This window comes from Pelobates fuscus, chromosome 1 (assembly GCF_036172605.1).
Source record: "Pelobates fuscus isolate aPelFus1 chromosome 1, aPelFus1.pri, whole genome shotgun sequence".
Classification (NCBI taxonomy): Eukaryota; Metazoa; Chordata; class Amphibia; order Anura; family Pelobatidae; genus Pelobates; species Pelobates fuscus.
The window spans coordinates 51,851,805-51,872,986 of NC_086317.1; the positions used below are offsets into that span (position 1 = coordinate 51,851,805).

General features: G+C 35.3%; 1 protein-coding gene across 8 annotated transcripts in view; it reads left to right on the forward strand.

Annotated features, from left to right (window-relative positions):
• The window catches only part of ROBO2 (roundabout guidance receptor 2), a 377,737-nt gene that overhangs the window by 292,106 nt on the left and 64,449 nt on the right, over window positions 1-21,182 (forward strand). For all 8 annotated transcript variants that reach the window (XM_063448557.1, XM_063448577.1, XM_063448568.1 and 5 more), the window contains 6 exons: window positions 1,275-1,446; window positions 9,225-9,430; window positions 11,827-11,908; window positions 11,994-12,159; window positions 12,530-12,696; window positions 15,495-15,616. In XM_063448557.1, coding sequence (XP_063304627.1) covers window positions 1,275-1,446; window positions 9,225-9,430; window positions 11,827-11,908; window positions 11,994-12,159; window positions 12,530-12,696; window positions 15,495-15,616 — 915 coding nt within the window. The remainder of the gene's footprint in view (window positions 1-1,274; window positions 1,447-9,224; window positions 9,431-11,826; window positions 11,909-11,993; window positions 12,160-12,529; window positions 12,697-15,494; window positions 15,617-21,182) is intronic.

A 21,182-nucleotide genomic window follows, 5' to 3' on the forward strand; every position in this document is an offset into this window, starting at 1 on the left:
ACATTTTAACCTGTGGCTCAATTAACAATGTCTGTTGTGCCAGCTGGGAAGGGTATGAATATTACTTTATTGCTACCCCACTTATAGCTTATGGCCCAGACAGCAAAAGATTTGTCTGATCACTTTCATGAAAACATGAAAAGCTTTATTTCACCAGAACTCCATTGCCAGCAAATATCTACACCTCCCACAACTCTGTGTACATACAATCATTTTTGCAGAATAATTTTAAGGACTGTCTCAGAGTCACAGTGAAAAGATATTGTTTTGCAGCCATATACAATGGAGAACCTCATGTCAAGTAAGTCCAGGAACAATATAGTGTTAGAACACTATTGTGTCACTCTGCACTTACACCACCTTCCCCCTGCAGCAGTTAAAAGGTAAAAATTCCTTTAACTACCTACTCGATTCCAGTGCCAAAGTCTCCACCTACTCTGACGTCAGCGCTGAGGGGGAACCTTATGCGCGCCCGTTAGGCATTCTCATAGAAAGCATTGGACTTCCTCATGCTAAGCATGAGGATGTCCAGCATTGCTTCATTAAGTTAAACTCGGTGAAACAGCAGATAGTGTCTCTGGTGACTGTGGTGGCTGTAGACAGCCACTACAGACAATCTTAACCCTCGTGAATTTGGATGACGTGGTCTGGGTGTCTAGTGTTCTTTTAACATCTTCTCATATTTAAGAAACATGTTCCTTAATTTATAATGTTGTATTATATGAATGTGGACTAATGCTTTTTACTTTCTGCGGTATCTCACTACATCATTCAGGTAATAAGAGCAAAATCAAATGACAACTATGTCCTACGATGTCTCCTCTCACTCTCCATCCCCACTTCCTCTGTTTGCATCACCTTGATCCTTAAATGTCCTCACCATATCTCGTCTTCCATCTCTCCCTCCCTCTTTTTCTCTCACACTCTCTCACACCCTCTCTCCCCTACTACCTCCCCTTATCCCTCTCAATCGCTCCATCTCTATCAACTCAGCATTCTCCCTTCTCCCTACTCCTACTCTCATACATATAGTGAAATGACAGGAATCGATCATTATTATGTCTTAAGAAATTTTAATAGCACTAGATAATAATATTAAATATATATATATATACACAAATTGGGAAAAAACACAGCATATCTTTCTATTTATATCAAGTGTAAAAGTTCTGGTATTCATTATTTTGATTATGTATGTTAAATTTAGATTTACATAGAAATAAAGGTAATGCATTCATACAATATTTTTATTATTATTATTTTCTTTTTTACAGAATCTACTTTTTCCAAATCAGCCTTTGCAACCCAACAGCAGGTATTCTGTATCCCCTACTGGAGACTTAACCATCACTAACATTCAACGATTAGATGCAGGATACTATATTTGCCAGGCGCTGACTGTTGCTGGAAGCATCCTGGCAAAGGCCCAGCTGGAAGTTACTGATGGTGGGTATGCATAATCTCTGTCACTTTGTGAATCTCTCTGACCTGAATAAAAGCTCATCGAGAGCAACATGTCCATCCTTGCCATAGCTGCTGGAAATGATACGGTGACTGCACATTATATACAAATCAGATTAAACTGTGTCGGTCTAGTGTCCCTTAACATTTGGTATTTATTTTTTAAATCTCTGCCAATTTTTATCTTTTTTTTTGTTGCTATTCTTGTTTTTATGCATTTTTATTTAATTTTTCTGTTATTGCATATCAAGCTATTTTACACTTTCAATTAAAAATATAGGCATATGTATTTCAATTGGTTTTGATTAAAGTATATAAGTAAAATTGAGATTGGTTGTCTTTTAGTAAATAAAAAAAAAAGACTAGTTTATATCTTAACTATAGTTTTAACTAGAAGTATCTTAATTCAGATTTCATTACTGGCGATAGCAATCTCATATGATAAATTAATACTTGGTATTAGATGGGAATATGTTTATCAAAATAGTTACATTGTATCTTAAAGTTTTATTTATCTGTCAGATTAGTTTAAATGGACACTACATTTACATCTCATTGAAGTTGGTTATAGGGTCTGGAGAACCCTGGCACTGTCCTATTTACTATTAAACTGTTTTAATGTTGTTTGTACTGCTTGGGCTAATGAGGAAGCATTAATCTGAACAGCAGTGGGTGGCTGTGATTGGCTGAGAGTATCAGCTGACCGCATGCAGCCTATCACAGCCACCATTGCAGGTATGAATTGGTATGGCTATATTGAAGTCTGCCTTAGCCATACCTTCTGAGGGAAGGGGCTATGGGAAACCAGCAGTATTCATTCTGTGCTAAAATAGAAACCATACCCACCATGTTTTCAGTGACCCATCTCACATATACATATTGATGGGCAGCACAAGAAAAAGATTGCCGTGTAGTATGTAGAATTCAGAAGAAGGTGAATAAGATTAAGTAATAAGGCAAAGACATATCTTGCAGAATATGTATTATACATACTGCAGGGCAGCCCTTTTCATGCATTTTCATATATTTGACCATATTATATGTGTCTCTGATAACCTGGTGAGTATGGTAACCCTACATATACAGTCTAAGCATTTCGTTAGTAAATTATATATATATTCTTTGGCATTTTACACTTCAATTCTGATGTTTATGCTTTCAAACACAAAATTGCTGAAATAATAAACATGAATAAATCTGGCAACATTAAAACCACATTTTCTTCTTAATATCGAATACATATCTGTGTGCACCTGCTTGTCAGGATTCTGTTTAATCGCTTCTCTGTTTAGCCCATAGCCTATTTTCTCCCTGACAAACTGATGCATTTTCCTGCAATTGAAATTACTCTGCAGATTAAAAGGTCTTCTCAATTAATGGAAAGGCAATATTTTTTAATATCTGTTGGTGGCATGGAGGTGACCGAGGGCAGTTGCTGTGATTGCAATAAATAGGAGAAAATAAACAATGGCTGGTGTAACAAATTGTAGCACCTGCTGGTGTTTTACAGATTTACTGCACTGATCTGAAGAGAGCAAGCTAGGTTCAAGGATAGCCGGGATGAGAAACTCTATAGACTGAAAGTACAATACTACAGTCTATTTTTTTTTCTTTTAGCAAAAAAATCACTTTGATGCAGCAGAATATTTATTTACTTGAACATATTGTTTTTTAATAATACAGTGTACATGCTATAAATATAGATTGCATTAAGTGTATGTTTATTTACTTTTCAGATATATAAATAAAAACTGTTTGTTTGCAGTGAGCAATATTTACATGGATAACAAAGAATGACACTATTGCTATATACCAGGGGTAGGCAACCTTCGACACTCCAGATGTTGTGGACTATTTACCAGGGTTAGGCAACCTCGGACACCCATGATGTTGTGCTCTTAAAGCCATTATGCTGGAAAAGCATCATGGGATACGTAGTCCAAAACATCTGGAGTACAGAAGGTGCTATATCCTATTTTATACCAATGTGGGATGTTTTTGCTGATTTATTTATTCATTTGGCTTTAAAGCAATAGCAGAAGTCCAGAGATTTAAGTAGAAATGTTGCAGGCCACAAAATGCTTAGGACACAAACATGTATACAATCTTTAATAAGCTAAGCACTATTCTTATATCAGTGTCTCTCTTACTGAGGGTATGCATAGCAATCATTGGATGTATTGAAACGCAGTCCTTAAAGGAGCACTATAGTGCCAGGAAAACAAACCTGTTTTCCCGGCACTACAGGGTTATTAGGTCCCCCCCTTCCACAGGGCCCCCCTCTCGCTGGGCTGAAGGGGTTACGACCCCTTCAGCCACTTACCTTGATCCAGTGTCGGACTCCCTCGGCGCTGGTGACCTCTCCTCCCCCTGCCCGCGTCATCTCCCGAGTGGAGCCAAATGCGTATATGTGTGGCCAGAGCCGCACGAGCATTTAAACCGCCCATAGGAAAGCATTACTCAATGCTTTCCTATGGGTATCTGAACTCACGCTGCGTGAGTTCAATGCTATTTTCTCACTGAGAATCGCAGAAGCGGCCTCTAGTGGCTGTCAGGGAGACAACTACTAGAGACTGGATTAACCCTGCAATGTAAACATGATACTGCTATGTTTTCAGCTGCAGGGTTAAAACTACGGGGACCTGGCACCCAGACCACTTCATTGAGCTGAAGTGGTCTGGGTGCCAATAGTGGTCCTTTAAGGGAACAATATTTTTTAATATAATGATACTTTCATCAAGTTTTGAATGGAAATTTAATCTTTGTTTAATGAAGTATATGAAAAAAAAGGAGATGAACTCATCCTTACCTTTGTTTTATGACAGGATCCTTGAAGGGTCACTCCAGACCCCTAAACAACTTTGTGAAGAGTGTGTCCTATTTTTTTTCATTTTGCAAAAAGTGCAGATTTCAGTTAGAAATGGACACGTTTATAAATTAACTTGGTTACACCTCCTTGGCTTTCAAGCAGACAACATGTAATGTTACTTCATAGTTTTGTTAGCTTAATGCAGTTGACATCAAGAGATAGGCAATTGCCCAGAGCACCTGACTTACAAACACTTCTCATTAAGCTGCATTGGGAAGTCTTTGATTGGACAACTACAGAAAGTCTGGGCGAGGTATGAAGGGGAGTTCTTGTAAAGGCAGCAGACAAGAGAACTGCAAGTTTTGCAAGCTGATTTTAGCAATATCCCCAATGAAAAAATACATTATTAAATTAATGAACATTTTCATTTGGTGTACATCTACTAAACAGTGATTTGCATTTATTTTCTATGTGGGCATGGGAGTGTCCCTTTAAGTATACATACACCTTGGGTCAGACAGTGATAACATTTGACATCTAGTGGGTAAAATAAAGACACTGCACTGTGCAGGGAGTGAAGCAGGGAAGACCGTAGTTACTATGTAGAGGTTTTTAAATACTGTCTGACCCAATGTGCATGTAGGCTGAAGGTTTCCATCATTTTTTTTTCACATGTTCTTCATTTAACACAGAATCTACTTTCTTTCAAAACTTGATGAAAGGATCATTATATTAACACATTGTTTTGAGGGTCACCTTTAAATGATCTTCGTTCCTGACATCTGATCTCATGGCAAAGTGAATATGCTGATGGTTAAAGAAGGTTGATCTAGACGGGGTAACCCGAATGGCAGTGCCGCAAGTGAATGCTGCAAGAGTTGACTCTTTTCCTTTTACAGATGTTAAGACTCCCACCAGCCTTTATTAAATACTGATGCTTTAATTAGCTGGGGGAAGATGCAGACTTACAGTTTCCATGCTGTAGACTGGGTTATTAACTAAGGACCACATGTGGTCTGAATTGATGACCATTTGGTTATAATAACTAAATTTCATGCAAAATCCAAACATTGATAAATACTGGATGGAGCCTGAATGCCCCTGGATGGACCTGATTTAGTTAATCTATATCAGAGGTATTCGGGCTTTGGTAAATAACCTTGCAGGTTTTATTCATTAAACTGTAATTTGTGATTGAAAAGTGAAGCTATTACTTTTACATCCTAAGTAGTCAGAGTGGACTATATGATCAATTTGTTTATTTTCCACCAATTTTGCAAACTGAGTTTCCAATTTAGAAGTTAATAATGAAATAGTAACTCCCAATCTTCCTATTTACTTTACAACTCTATAGCAGCTGATATACATTTAATAAATGTTATTACTATTATTTCATAACTTGTTAGTTGTAGAACTTTACAAGGTAGATATAAAAAAATCACATAAATGACAAGTTCAAGAGGAAAAGAGGAGACTGTTCACATGAGCTTACAATCTAGAATACCCTTAGGAGCATCATAATGTATTGTTCAGTGCTCTCTAAAACATTGTGTACTGTTTACATAGTTTATTAATCCTTGTTGTTCTACCATCAGTGCAGAGCAGATTATTTTTATGTAATATATTATTTACTCCCCAAATGGAGGTTAGAAAAAACAGTTTAGTATTGTCATCTGGTTCAGTTTGAGGGCCTATTCATGTTTCCATTTTTTGAGAAAATACAAAACTAGGGTGTCTTAATAATCCAATGTAACAGATAAAAATAGATCTAAAATAGCTAACTTTCAATGTATTTTTTGTTTTGTTTTAGCCTTTTCTGCTAAATTTATCAAGTTTTGCTGAGAATATTTTTGTTATTGTTACCATGCTGTCAAGCCACATTCAACTTTAAACTCAACAGGTTAAAGAATTCCATTAAATTCTGAAGCTGACAATCACTTTGAACAATGTATTTTTCGAAACTCAATATAAATGTATCTTATAAAAGGGTTAGTCTTTTGTTGCACCTAGTAACCTGTTAGAGCTGATAGCCAAACAGTTGAAGGTTAGTGGAATAATGAGGATTTGCAGGGCCTAGCTGTGATGACAGAGCAGACATTCACACCTCACTGCAATCTCTAAGTGTTCATTTAACCTTTTGGCCCAAGTGTCACGGAAACGTGTCACCCAGAACACCCTTGAAACTAAGAATTTTTTCTGGTTAAAACACTTTTATTCTTTTATTGATCCAACTTATTTAATGGATTATGGGATATCCATTTAAGCAGTTAAAATAAATTGGATGTATTATCCCGAAATATGCAATTTTTTTTAGTTACAATACCCATAAACCTAATAGCTTGATTGATTCCTCTAAATGATGTCTGCATGAAACGTACATAAAACTCTGTGGAGTACATCGTATGGAAGAAAGAATAATTGAGATTCATAGCTAGCTAACTTTTTTTTTGCTTCAAAGTTATGTTCCTATGACATTTGGCAGTGACATCAAAGAGTAAAAACCTTGACAGTTGCAATAAAAGGAATCAAAGTATTTTTCTTTGTTTAACAGTTTCTTTGTTTCTGACAACATTTCAGTGCAGTTTTAGAATACTCTTAAAGTATTTATTTTTACTTAACATCTCCTGACCTTGATATGAGGTGTTAAAATGAAATCGTTTTTGATGGCAGGTACAAGCCGTAGACCTACGTAGAATCTCCTTCCTGTCTTTTTGGCATACTCGATCTTTACATGATTTTATTTTTGGTTTTTGGAATTGTGGGTTAACACAGGAATGGGCTTTTTGTCTCAAGGCTATTGACCTGAAAAATCCAATTTTTCGCGTATTTTTTCTCTTTCCAAAATGTGACTGTTTTAGTTTTCTTGCACTGTTCCATGACATATTCTGAACTAATTTGGATCTTTCCATCTTGCCTTCATTTTTCTTCACTATCGTTAAGCTCTGATTCCTTTTTCATTTGTTCGTGTTGATTTTTCTAGATAGCTAGTGGTAATGTTGCATGATAAAATATGTTGCATTTATAGAATAAAAAAATGTGTTTGCATTAGTAATGCCTTTCCTTGATTTATATATACACTTATCTCTAATCAGCTGTATCTCACTATCAATTTTGTTAAACAGCACACAAAAAACAGGGTCTCTTATATGGATATTTTCCTTTCAATCGTGTTCTTTAGTTCTAGTGAACTCAAAGGTGACACTGATTCAATCTGGGAATTTATAAGGCTTTGTTGTTTTATTCACTCTTTTCCATCTCTGCCTTGTCAGTTTTTTAAGATATACATTTTTATTAAAAATAGAAAGAATAACAAACCAAGGATTGCTCATAAATAAAATGCATGCATGTGCAGACTTTTGTTTGTAGAGATTTACCATAACATATTAGAAAGAGATCAAGGCACAAAGAGATATATTGGCATTTTTTAGATCAAATAATGCAGGGGGGAAAGGAAAGATAAACAACTATGCATGAGGACATCCAGCGTCATCCAAAACCCTTTAGTAGGGATAGGCAACCTTCGGCACTCCAGATGTTGTGGACCACGGTCCCCATATTGCTCTTACATCCATAATGCTGGCAACGCATCATGGGAGGTGTAGTTCAAAACATCTGGAGTGCCGAAGGTTGCCTATGCCTGCCCTATAGGAAAGCATTATACAAATATCTAAAGCATGCGCATTAGGTCACCCCACAGGCTAACGTTGGCAGGGAGGAACGGAGTTGGAGACATCGGTGATGGAATCAAGTAAGTGATGAAGGGGTTTTTAACCCCTTCACCATCATATGGGGGAGGAGGGGTGAGGAAGGGGAGCACTCTAGGGAGCTATAGTGCCAGAAAAACAACTTTGTTTAAGTGATGAAAAGCTGTCTATGCATCACACCAGGAATGGGTCTGTCTTTTATATTTTCTTAAATCCTGACCTCGCTTGTAAGACATTTTATGTAATGCTTAACCAAAGTTATCATCAACTCTCTAATTTATAGCATTGAGAAACAACTACAGCTCTCCAAAAATGAGTACCGCCTCAGACGTCAGTGCCTGGAGGACATGCATTTAGACAGTTTTATGCAGTGCAATTACACCCATTCATTGTTAAGAAAGGATAAGTGAGATTCCTACAGCTCTCATTTTACTTATATCTTTTTTTTTTAGTTTAACAGTCATGTTCAACATTTGGCAGTAACATCAAGGAGCTCCATGCTTGACAGCTGCAATGACAGGAATCAGAGTTTTCATCTTTGTTTGACATGTTCTATGTTCCCTATATACAGTTTAGTACAATCCATGAATATTATATCATTGTTTACAATACACGGATTTCATGAAGAGTCAAAAGGTTATTTGTAATGAAAACGGCAGTGCAATGTATTCATTAAACAGCAAATTGTGTGTTTTGGTATTTTTAACAATTCAGAGTAAAATGGTTTTTGTTACACAGTTCTATCGCAGTAGCACATCTGGGGCTAAAATGGAATCCAGCACTAGTTGACTTTGATTACTCCAGAAAGTCAGCTAAGGAACAGTGAGTGGTTAACCCCTCCAACAGAAACCAACCAAAAACATTTATGCTTAAAGGTTAAGCAGGATATAGAGACTAAAAAGTACTTTAATAAGCAATGGACATGATTGGGAATGGAAAAGCCAGAGTAAGGGCAATATATGTACAGATAATGGAGCCGAGTAGACAATGGCTTGAGTGAGGAGTGAAACCGAGTAAGCAAGTCCATGTGAGAATCAGTTCTAAGAAAAAAGGACACAAGAATGAGGAGTGAGGAGGCTACTCGTACATTGATCAAGGGTCACCATACATGATCAACTGCACATCAGTGACAGCATTCCTGAGATCTACACATGTAAAGCAGATGACAAATAATATAACCCCTAAATGAATACATATATTTATTTAATTAAAGGTATATAAACCTTAAAATTCTACTTTGTTTATTGCAGTGTTAACCGATCGACCCCCACCTATAATTCTACAAGGTCCATCAAATCAGACCCTGGCAGTGGATGGAACTGCACTGCTTAAATGCAAAGCCACTGGAGAACCAATGCCAGTCATTAGCTGGTTAAAAGAAGGTTTTAATTTTATGGGGAGAGACACAAGATTTTCCATTCAAGATCAAGGCACGCTACAAATTAAAGGTCTAAAGGTAAATAAATCATGACGATAGTATCATATTTGAAAAAGGAATGTTCGTAAATTATAGTAATGCCATTCATAACCTGCTGTATTTAAATATATGCAACTGTATTACATGTTCTAACTACACCAGGTGTTTCTCGAAAGCTGCTGTACATGTAGACATAGTTAAATTCAGTATGGTCCAGCATCATATTTCATAGTCCCTGAAAAGTAATCACCATTGAACTCATTATCTGTTATTACCAATTTGTAGTGTGGATAAAAACACAATAAGAGAGTCTAATGCCCAAGTTCCCTCAACTCATTATATAGAGCAACAGAAGACAATGAGCCCCAAGACCAAATAACTAATTAATTGGGAACTTATTATATCAAAGTGCTCACCTGGTTGGTTTGTGTTTTGCTTTCTTATCTACTCTTGTTGTTCTAAGAGTCTGAGACCTAGGGTCTCATAATTTACAGGTGAGATGTCATAAGTTGAGAACCAAACTGAAAAAAATGTAGGCTAAGAAAGTTCAATTGGGGAAGTATATATTTATATTTCGATTACATTTTGCAAATTGGTTGTTTGAAAAAATAGTACTGCTACAAGAGTCACCAACTTTCATATGGTCCCTTATATGACAACGCTGTGTAATCCATTCAATAACGTGTTTAGCGAAGATCGTAAGAAGAAACGTATCAGCGCTAATGAAATATTAGAGACTTTTCCGTATGAATAAATCTGAGATTTTTTTTTCTCTTTAAGGGCAAAAATCAATAAATGCAAACTGCATATGACTAAAGAGGTTAAATATAAAAAATGTCTTCCAATTTATTTTTTTTGTCTGTCGCTGCCTGTCAGTAGCCATACATTAATTATTAACCTCCTTTGAACAGAATGGAATTTATTCAAAAAAATAAATGTCAGCACTTCTTGAGTAAACAATTTAGCCTCCCACTCTGTGCTGTAGGCAGGCGCTGACCACAAAGGTTAATGCATTTTTATTGTACTGCTGGATTAAATAGTGCGCTTCAATACACAAGATCCCCAGGAGTTGCTAGAAAAGCTGCAAGTGAAGGTGGGAACGCAGCGATCCCAAGCCATTTCTTGGAACGCATATGGGCTTCTGTACAGAATATTTTCATGTTCTGGCTCTAGTGATGAACAAGATTGCAAAAGTACCGCGAGGGTTTTCTAGATTGTACTTGAACTTTCCTTATAACAGAGCAGAGCAATGTGTGTCTATCGCTTATATTTTCAAGTCTACATTCATCACAGTGTTTATCCAAATATATTGTTACAACGCATCTTTCGAAAATATTCTTTACATTTGATCTTGCTCATTCAATATGATGTGTCTATTTAATCAATGCAACGCTATACACAGAACCTGCTAGTGCCATGTGTGTATCCAAGCTTCCCCATTGGAAATCAATGTATTCAGAGCCTTCCTATGGGCTTCCACATCATGTGAATGAGTTTTACTCAGTCAGTAAAGAGGAAGCACCTCTAGTGGCTGTTAGGAAGACAATCCCCAGAGAAGAATTTAACCACTGCTCCCGGACGACTTCATTGAGATGAAGTAGTCTGGTTGACTATAGTGTCCCTTTAATAGATATGTAATATTAATACATAGAACATAAAGAGAGTGGATTATTTGTTCAATTTTCATTTTCTCTTTTCGATTCATGTAAATACAATACTATAACACTTATATACATATATACATTTATATACACTTTTAAATAAAAAAGTTAGAAAATAGAGTAATATGCCATGAAAGATCTTTGTGATCGTGTTTGTGATTGGTTAGGCCATATTGTTATCTTGAATAAATCACTAGGCTTTCTTTAGCACAGATATTTTATGCTTTAGTTTGTCTCAAATAAAATTATTACTAAAATGTTTCTAATCCCATGTGCATAGTTTTAAAAACATTTTATATAAAGATCATGTTTTATTTTTACCTCAAAGGTTGAAATAAGACCTATATCCTTTAGATTGTAAGCTCACGGGCTATCTAGCTAAGCACTTTGTATAAAAGAGCTCCAAAGGCTAGTTATCAGCTTACGGGCAGGGCTCTCTCTACCTCTTGTATTTGCCTGTGTTTATTGTACGTTCTCCACTAATTGTACAGCGCTGCGGAATCTGTTGGCGCTTTATAAATACCAGTAATAAATAAATAAAAGAAATATTCATTTATTTATTATTAGCCCTTAAATATACTTACCAATAACCTGAAAATGTAATACATTAGTTAAAAAATATAATCAAGACAGCATTAAGACAATGATACAAAACTTGAAAAATAACAGACTGTAAAATCTTGCTAAAATATTTCTCATTACAGTTAATCGTAACATATATGCATTCGATCTTATATTGTGCTGTTATGTATAAACCACTATACTTGTTTATAGCCTACAGATTCTGGAACATATACTTGTGTGGCTACAAGTTCAAGTGGAGAGACAACATGGAGTGCCCTTTTGGAAGTAACTGGTAAGCTGGAGTATATTAGGAAAACAGAGACTCTAATAACATGTTTTGTATAGCCAGTAACTATCTATTGTTTCCTAAACCACAGAGTCAGGGGGTGCAAGTGTCAGCAAGAACTATGATCTAAATGACCTCCCAGGGTCTCCATCCAAACCCCAGGTTACAGATGTCAGTAAGAACAGTGTCACATTGTCTTGGCAGCTTGGTTCACCGGGAAAGCTTCCTGTACATTCATATATCATCGAGGCTTTCAGGTAACACCACATTACAAATTCTGAATAATTCCCTGATCTGTTAATTTTTTTACCTTACATTGTGGATATTTTGATAGTATTGTAGATCTGGATTTAGTATACATCTGTTTTTGTTTTTACATGATGTTATGGCTGGGGAGCTGGTGGCTATAGAATGTACCGTAGACAAACTCCCAAAAATCTTTATACAGGAACTGAAAAATGTTACTTTTTATACATGTTAGATAGTTTTAGTAATGGTATATTGAAATAGAAGAAGTTTATTTTTTGCTTTTACTTATCATTTTCAAAATCCACTCCAGATTTATACTATACATGTGTCTTGTCATTAAACTGTTACAAGTTATATATTTTATTTTATTTTCTGCAGTCAGTCTGTTAGCAATAGCTGGCAAACTGTGGCTAATCATGTGAAGACCACGCAGTATGCTGTCAAAGGACTTCGACCAAACACCATTTATCTTTTTATGGTGAGGGCTATCAATGGTGAAGGTTTAAGTGACCCAAGCTCCATGTCGGATCCAGTAAGAACACAAGGTACATTTTTTTCAATCTTTTTGTAGAAATTAAACATAAAGGATTAATTGTGACTTTTACTCACATTAATGATGAGGAACTAAAAAGAAAATATAAAAAAGGCAAAGACTATGAGTCTATAGATCAACATGAGCCATAGTATATAGAATGATCATAATTTGTGCAGCTTGGAAGGACTATCATAAGGACACCTAAGGACACATAAGCAGTAAAATCATGTTGAACCCCACAAAGGGAAACGCATAGCAAGCCTTCTTACTTAAAGATCTTAACCAACAAATTCAAAAATTTCACAGTAAAAAAAACAACAAACTAAAACATTTAAGAAGAGTGGGGCTGGGGGGACTAAACAACAATATTTCTGTGAGCCATTGAAGAACAAAATAGTGATTGAAGAAACCAAAATATAAATTGTGTTTAAGTAGTTATGAGCTTTTCTTAAAGGTGGCATAACTAAACTGCAACACAAGGGGAGTCAAGACACGTTTTGGATTTACACTTAGTTACTCATAGGAAACGGAAGAAGTACTCATGCACAAAAAGCATCGGGCTTATTTATGCTAATACCTAGTTTTTAAAAATACCTTTTTTATGGTAAATAAATTATTTGTGAAATTATACGATGTTTGGGTTGAGGCTTAGCTTGAGGTTCCCCATTGTGTGGTCTGCCATGTTTTTGCTGCCGCTAAGAGAAATTATATCTAGCAAATCACAAGAGAAATAACATAAGTGAATCCATCGTAATAGATAATTTACTATAATGTCTAATAATTACCCACAACAATAATAATAATAGAAATAATTATTACAAAGTTTACATTTTTCTATATGTAGACGGCATTGGCAAGCAGATCCAATAGTGCACTACTGGTATGATATCACAACCAGAACATTAGCAGCAAGCTGCACCTTGCCATACTAAAGGAACCCTCAGGAGTCATTCAGAAGCTCCACATCAACTGCTCTGATGCAGGCACACATTGTGCCACTCTATGTGATTGAGCCTTCCCAATATGAACTTAAAGTTCAACTGTATGCTTTTGAAAAATATCACGTAACACATTAATCTTTCTAAATCACTTTCTCCCATCTCGAAATTGTCACTGCCCTGTCCTCCTAGGAAAAGTAGCATTAAGTCAGATGAATTCACTAATACCAGATTTTTATGACCACGATAGGTCTTTAATTTGGTTAGTTAAACAGGAAACAATCCATTTGTGCTGTTATATTTAATGCTTCAAATGTAAGAAAATCTAATATGCAACAAGGCCGTATTGCTCCTTTATAAACAACCTTTAAACAATATGCTTCACTGGTTGTACAATTTCAAAAAAATAATCGAAAGCAAGTAACTTTAAGTAGCTAAACTCATTTCCTCATGAAAGTCTCGTTTTGTCATTTACAATATTACCCATCATTATTTATTAGAGCATTTAATCAAGGCTCTGGTTGTCTGATAACAAAGACAAGAGCAAGGTCACGACTGAGCAATTTTCGGTAATTAAAAGAATTTTAGAATGTAAGAGGCCCTTCAATGGAACAAGTAGCTGTTGAGCTGAGTGCAGGTGTACAGTTCTTTTCCTTAAATTTATTTATAAAAGCATACAGTACTTTAAGAATAAGCAATTTTAAATGATAGTATATTTTTGCTGTAGAATATTAAAAAAGTTCTATTTTTTCCCCAATATATATATATTTTTTTTTATTATTTTTTTTTTATTTGAGTGATTTTCAGTAATGAGTGAAGTACTCTAATACAACAGTTACGACTAATTTATGTTATTATGCATACGTACATACTCAAGTATTGATAACCTACCTGCTTAAACAAAAAATAGTGCATGTATTCTCAACTACCCCATTGTTATATGTGTCTCAACATTGCGTGAGGATTGCCGTTGGGGTACCCCACGCACGTGTGTTAACTAAATATGCACTGCAAAAATAAAGAATAAAAAAAAAAAAAAAAGACACCCAATATATATTTTAAACTAATGGTTTCTTATACATTTATTGGAACACATAGCAGTCTTATAAAGTCTTTTATATGTTGCACATAAAGATGTTTCACATGTCAGTTGTTAACTATTAGCTGAGTTAGATGCAACCAATTAGAAAATAGAGGTAGAAAATAAGGCGTGCATGCTATATATATATATAACATATATTTAGAAACATTACGTTTAGAGAAAATCCTTAACATATAAAAAAAAATCTAATAATCGAAATACAAGGGATGATAATTAAAAATGAAATGCACGATAACTAATAATTAAAACATTAATATTGTAGACTGTTAAAGGGTTACTCAACCATCATAACTACTACAGCTCACTGAGGGGGTTATGATGGTATGAGTAGCCTGGCGCAGTTCTAAGAATTATTACTAACCATTATCTCAAGTAAACAATAAACTGTCTTGGAATTTAACGTTAAAGCATGCCCAATACTTCAACGAGCAAAATCCGTCCAATGCCTGTACTGTCGAGATTTGTCAATTTAAAATAGCTTTCTATCAAGTCAAAGATGGAAAATAAACTGTATCTTTGTAAATAATGTTAATCAATAAATCAAAATAGTTTTTATTTTTCTACTGAAGTTTGTATCATAAATGTTCAATTAGAAATACATTGGTAGTTAAGTTTAGTTAAGGTTTATCTCATTTACTGAATAGAATGGTCCGGACGCACACCCTAATTACACATTTCAAAAGTCAAGTGGACTTTAATTAACGTGCATTTTTTATAAACAATTTATAATTAATAATAAACAATGAACATTATTCTTTGTTCCAATAGATATAAGCCCACCTGTTCAAGGCATAGATCATCGACAGGTTCAGAAAGAACTGGGAGATGTTATCGTCCGTTTGCATAGTCCTGTTGTTCTAACTCCAACTACAATTCAAGTTGCCTGGACGGTAAGTACATATGCTACCATTTAAATTGTATCATTTGGTTGTAAAAAGTAGACTCTGATTGGAGATAATGTTATGATAGTCAGGCTGATTGAGTTTGAAATATATGTGAAAAAGTGACAGAACTCCATGACCACTAAAAAAAGCTAAGTCCATAACATTGTCAGGCAACTGTACTCAAACATTTGACTAATATAGCATGCTCTGATATACTTGCAATAGGAGGAAAAAAATCAGTGACAAGGTCACATTCATTAGCTATTTGCGTTGAGACTGCAGTAGAGGTACCTTCAAATGCTAGTCTTTTAAGTAACTTTTGCTTCTGCAGCCATACCACACATCCCCTGGCTGTGACTGATTGTCCAGCAATAAATTAACAGTGTAAGAGATAACAAATGCTAAATTAAACAAAATGTGCAATAAAGAAGCATAAACATTAAATGACTCTTTAAAGGAAGTGTTTAGGAAGGCAGTGTGAGTCACATGCATGGGAGGTGTGGCCAGGGCTGTACAAACAAAGATATTTAACTCCTAAATGGCAGAGAATTGAGCAGTGAGAGTAATGCTGTTTTTAGTGCCTGTAGTGTTCTTTTAAAACATTTTTTTTATGTTTTATATTTTTATATATTTTATAATAGTGCTGTCAATATTTTGTACTACATGATAGAAAACAAATCTTTAAAAAAAATATTGTATTTACCTTTAGTTCAAATATATCTTTCAGAAAAAAATCTGTCCATAAAATGTTTAATTAATAAAATACAAGCATAGATATAAACAATTTACACTGATTTATAGACTTCCATTTATCTGAAAACAGCTGTTTAATGTTCTTCTTAAAAACCACAGCTTGTTTCCCTCCGTATTAGCAGACTATCAATATGAGTTACAGCTATACGAGAGTATGAATTTATTTAACATGAACATCCAGAAGTATGATTTATATTGCTACAGCGTATGGTGTAAAATTGTTACCTGATATTTCTTATGAAAATTATGCCTGTACTGTGGTTATATAATAACATGTTTGAATAATATCAATATTGTGTTAACATTCTAAATGTAACATGTATTGTACAGCGCTATGGAACTTGCTGGCGTTATATAAATAATAATAATAATAATATGTAATTTCAGTGTTAGATGTCATAGTAAAGTAGTAGATATTTCTATGAAATATTAACATACATTGATGTGACATGAATGATATACAAGAATAAAGGGACACTGGGCATTTAAACAACGTTTATGCATTTTATAGCTTTTGGCTTAAATACTTAAGTAATCAAATAGTAAAAACCAAAGCCAATTATTTTTTTCACAACCTCACCTAGTGTATGTCCAAAAAGGCATAAAACATAGTAAACATTAATTGCTTACTACAAACCATAAAACCATAAAATAAATAAGTAATATGTATAGTAAGCACATGAAATATACACTGTCACCTCTAAAGGTATACAAAAAAAAGTATTTATCCAAGTGTGAAGCAAGACATGTATATGTCAAAATCTGTAGCTTACCTTGATCCTCCATTTTGAATCATGCAAAGTTGCAAAGCATCATGGATAGACTTAACTTAAGTATATATTTAAGTATTTTCTTGATACACTCCTCAAGATATTCTCGTGTAAAATAAAATGCATAGACCATAGAGTAATGATATTTAGTTTGTCTACATAGTAAAAAAAAACACATTTAAAACTAATTTAAACACTTACATGAAATTTAATGGGACCTGCATTAGGTTTTAAACCCACAACAAATACATATGTAGTATAAAGTGCTGTTGGATATGTCTCTGGTTGCTCATTCCGGACAAACCTACTCCATAACACCAACATTTAGAAAGGCTGAACCTGATGGACACATGTCTCTTTTCAGCCTATGTAACTATGTAAGTTGCTGAATTTGTTGCCTGCATTTGAATGGAGTTGCATCATTCACTCTCTTCCTATACTCCCTAGCTGGCTCTAGCAGTGCCAGCTAGGAAGTTTCCATAGCAACCACAGCACACAGCGCTGTAGTTGCCATGGGTGGAGAGCAGAAGGAAGCACCTGTGTGAGGTCTCTTCTGCTTTCCTTTATCAATCAATTCTTTGGCATAGAGTCCATGTGGATGAATTTATTGTTCGGTCTTTCTCCCAATCTATACATTGGCTAGCAAAACTGGTAGTACAATGTAAACATGAAATGCAATGCTCTTAACAATGAGCTAAAGGAGTTTTGGACATAGCAGTTGCCCTACAGCAGGGGTGGGCAATCTGTGGCCCTCCAGCTGTTTTGGACTACATCTCCCATAATGCTCTTGGGGCCATAATGCTAGCAAAGCATCAAGGGACATGTAGTCCAAAACATATGGAGTGCCAAAGGTTGCCCACCCCTGCCCTACAGGATAGATAAGGAAGAGAAAAAGTAGCTTTCTATTCTATTGCATATTGTTCTGCTGTTGGTGATGTCATCAGTTTATGTCCCGAAGTTTGAATAGTAGGCTCTACTGCAATACACATCTGTGAACTAGGGGAAATGGTTGTACGAATACATATACTAATATAGTTATGCATATCTCACAAGACTAAAATTTAGGTCTCTGAAATGCTTTATAGGGAAGTTATTTTATTTTACCAACATTGAGCTGTCACTGAATTTCTAATATTGCCCATGTTTATTTTAAAAATGTGTTAATAAAGTTGTACCTAGTAACAGGTTCAAGTTACTGACAAATACTGAAGCTTCCTATTAAATAGCAACCATTCTAAACTCATACTTGTCTGTTAGAGCATGCTTAAGTGTTCCCTTATTAACCAATAAAAAAGAGCTTACAGTTCTTCATTTAAACATTTACAAGGCCACTAGGCTAAGGTAATCCAGGAAGCATTTCCGAGTGTAGATATTTTGGCTTTATTATACTTGCAAACCGTTGTCAGTCTTTAGAGGGGGCTAGAATGGAATATAGGGGTCACGTGTATATTTATGCAAAAGAAATAAACATACCTGGCAGATGTTATTAATATATGCCCCAGTTTTTTTTTTTAAAGTAGGTCAAAAAAGGCTCCATAAATGCATTAAAATTTCCCATGTGTAACCAACGACCTATTCTTATTCTGAATTGGCTAGTATTGCATATACAAAGAAAAAAATATATATATTTTTTAAATTAAGTTCACTTACTCTAGGCCCACAAAGGTTAAGAAAAATCATTTTCTTTGTATGTTAAATCTGCAAGCTCAGCATTGTAATGTGACATTCTCCCTGTCATGTCTCTTGTTAAAGATGATCCTTTCAGTCTGCGAGCAGCATCTGAAGGTCTCAAGTAGGCTCTTGTATGAAGAAAGCTTGCCCACACATAGCCTTCTCTAAACTTCTGAGGCCCTCGTTTGGTTCCAATGATTCCAAAGCACTAATGGGTCTCAAGTGGCTTGTTATTTCCAAACATAACCTTAAACTGTGTTTAACTCTTCATTATGTAGTTTTAGAGTTTCAACTCTCTTTTTTTGTTAGAATGTTGCAATAGGAAATGTGAATCGGGAATCAATATAGTTTTTAAATCCAACAAAATTGTAGAACTAAAGCTATTTTTTAGTTCCAATGCAGTCGTGCAGTCACATATATATTTTTCAATGTATGTATATGCATTTATGTAAACATATACAGTATGTGTATCTTTCTTTTTTAATGAAAGGCCGAAAGTTGGCCTAATAGTGGCTCATCTCCCCAGAATTGCAGGTAATAGATTCAGTTGATAACTACCATAGTCTCACATAGACTTACCCCTTAAGAAGCCATCAATTACATTTTCTATGACTACTTCAGAATGCTATCCGTGGCCTACTAGATAACTATGAGCAGGACATAGCCTTTTTGAAAAGTCTACAATTGCTGCAATTGGACTCTAGAGCTCTTAGCAGAAAAATAAATTCACTTTGCTATCAATATTTTATAATATTCTGCTGTGTAGCCATCTGGGCCTGGTGCTTTTCCAGATTTGTGGGACTTAAAACTACAAACTAGCCCTACCCTTAAGTCACTATTTAATCAGATGCATCTAATAGGACTCCCAGTTGATTCCTCGAACCAGGCACGCACAATACTCCTTCCCAAACCACACAGAGACGCAGAGGTCCTTGCATCGTATTGCCTAATTTCATTACTCAACCATGGTCTCAAGCTCCTGAGAGTGCTATCCTTTCTGCCCACCATACTGAAGCACCACCTAGGTTTTGTTGCAGATAGACAGGTGGTCACACAGGTCCAAACGGCATTGGCAGCAGTTTTGGCACAACTTTCCCCTAACTTATTAGTCTAGACATTGAAAAGCCTTTGATAGCAATCCTTGGCCTCATGTAATCCAAGTCTTGAAACTATGCTACTTTTGCCACACATTTGTAACTTTCATAAAAAAAAATCAACACAAATGGTCTTGATTGTTCTGGGATGTCCCATATCCCCTTTATTTTTTAACTTAGCCATAGACCCACTGTTGAGAGCCGTTAAGACAATGCAGGAATTTCAGAACAACCCAATATGTGATGTCACTTGAAAGGTTTCTCTAATGACCTTGTAATTTACCTAACCAAGCCAACCTCTTCTCTACCACTCTTCATTGACTTGGTTGAGGCCTCTTGTGACCTCACATTGTTATCACTCTTGTAATATATTGTCCCCTCTTGTTATATTTTACCTTCTGATACGTTACATCCCTCTCCCTTTAGACTGTAAGGCTGCTAGTGTCACCTTCCTGTTTTTTCAGCTTGTTTTCTTGGATATATCATGCAGCTATCTACCTATTATTATGTGTAATGTTGCAAGTAATGTTTGCAGATGAGAAATATAAACTGCACTCTACTGTTTTAAAGATTGACACAATTGTTATTGACATTCTGTATTAGTTGACAAAAGGAAATTCTGAATGAGCTTAGTATATATGTCTTGTGAACATAGATCATTGAGAAAGTTGAGAAAGGTTGTGAAATAATGCAGTCTGGTTACTATTTATACAGGACAGGTTACTATTTCATCTTACTTTAGTAGATATTCAGTTTTCGGGAGTCTTAGAGAAACATTTACCTTAAACAATACCATTATTTTTATAAGAAAATCCTTTACATGATAAAAATTCCTTGCAGATGGTGTTTTGAAAGACAGCCTTTTGTGTATGTTTTAACTGCCTACAGACTTCTATTGGCTTTATGGTTTTAATACACTTAAAAGAGACATTCCATGGAGAAATGAAAACACATGTTTAATTTATGATAATAAAATGGTAAATAAAAATGTCACCTGGTCAAAACGTTTCATATATGAATCTGTACAATACCACCCTCCTTTATAAAAGGAACACTATAGCATTAGGAAAACAGATCTCTATTGCTAATGCTATAGTGTTTCTACACCTACTCTTTTTTTTAGCCCTCCCCCCCCCCGAGTGCCATAAAAATGTAAAAGAAGAAAGTTTTGCTCACTTTTTTTCCAACGACAATGCTCCCTCAACACTGCTTACCTCTAGGCCTCCTGCAACATCATATGATGGTCCAATCCAATACTCCTTATAGAGGAGCTTTGAAGACTTA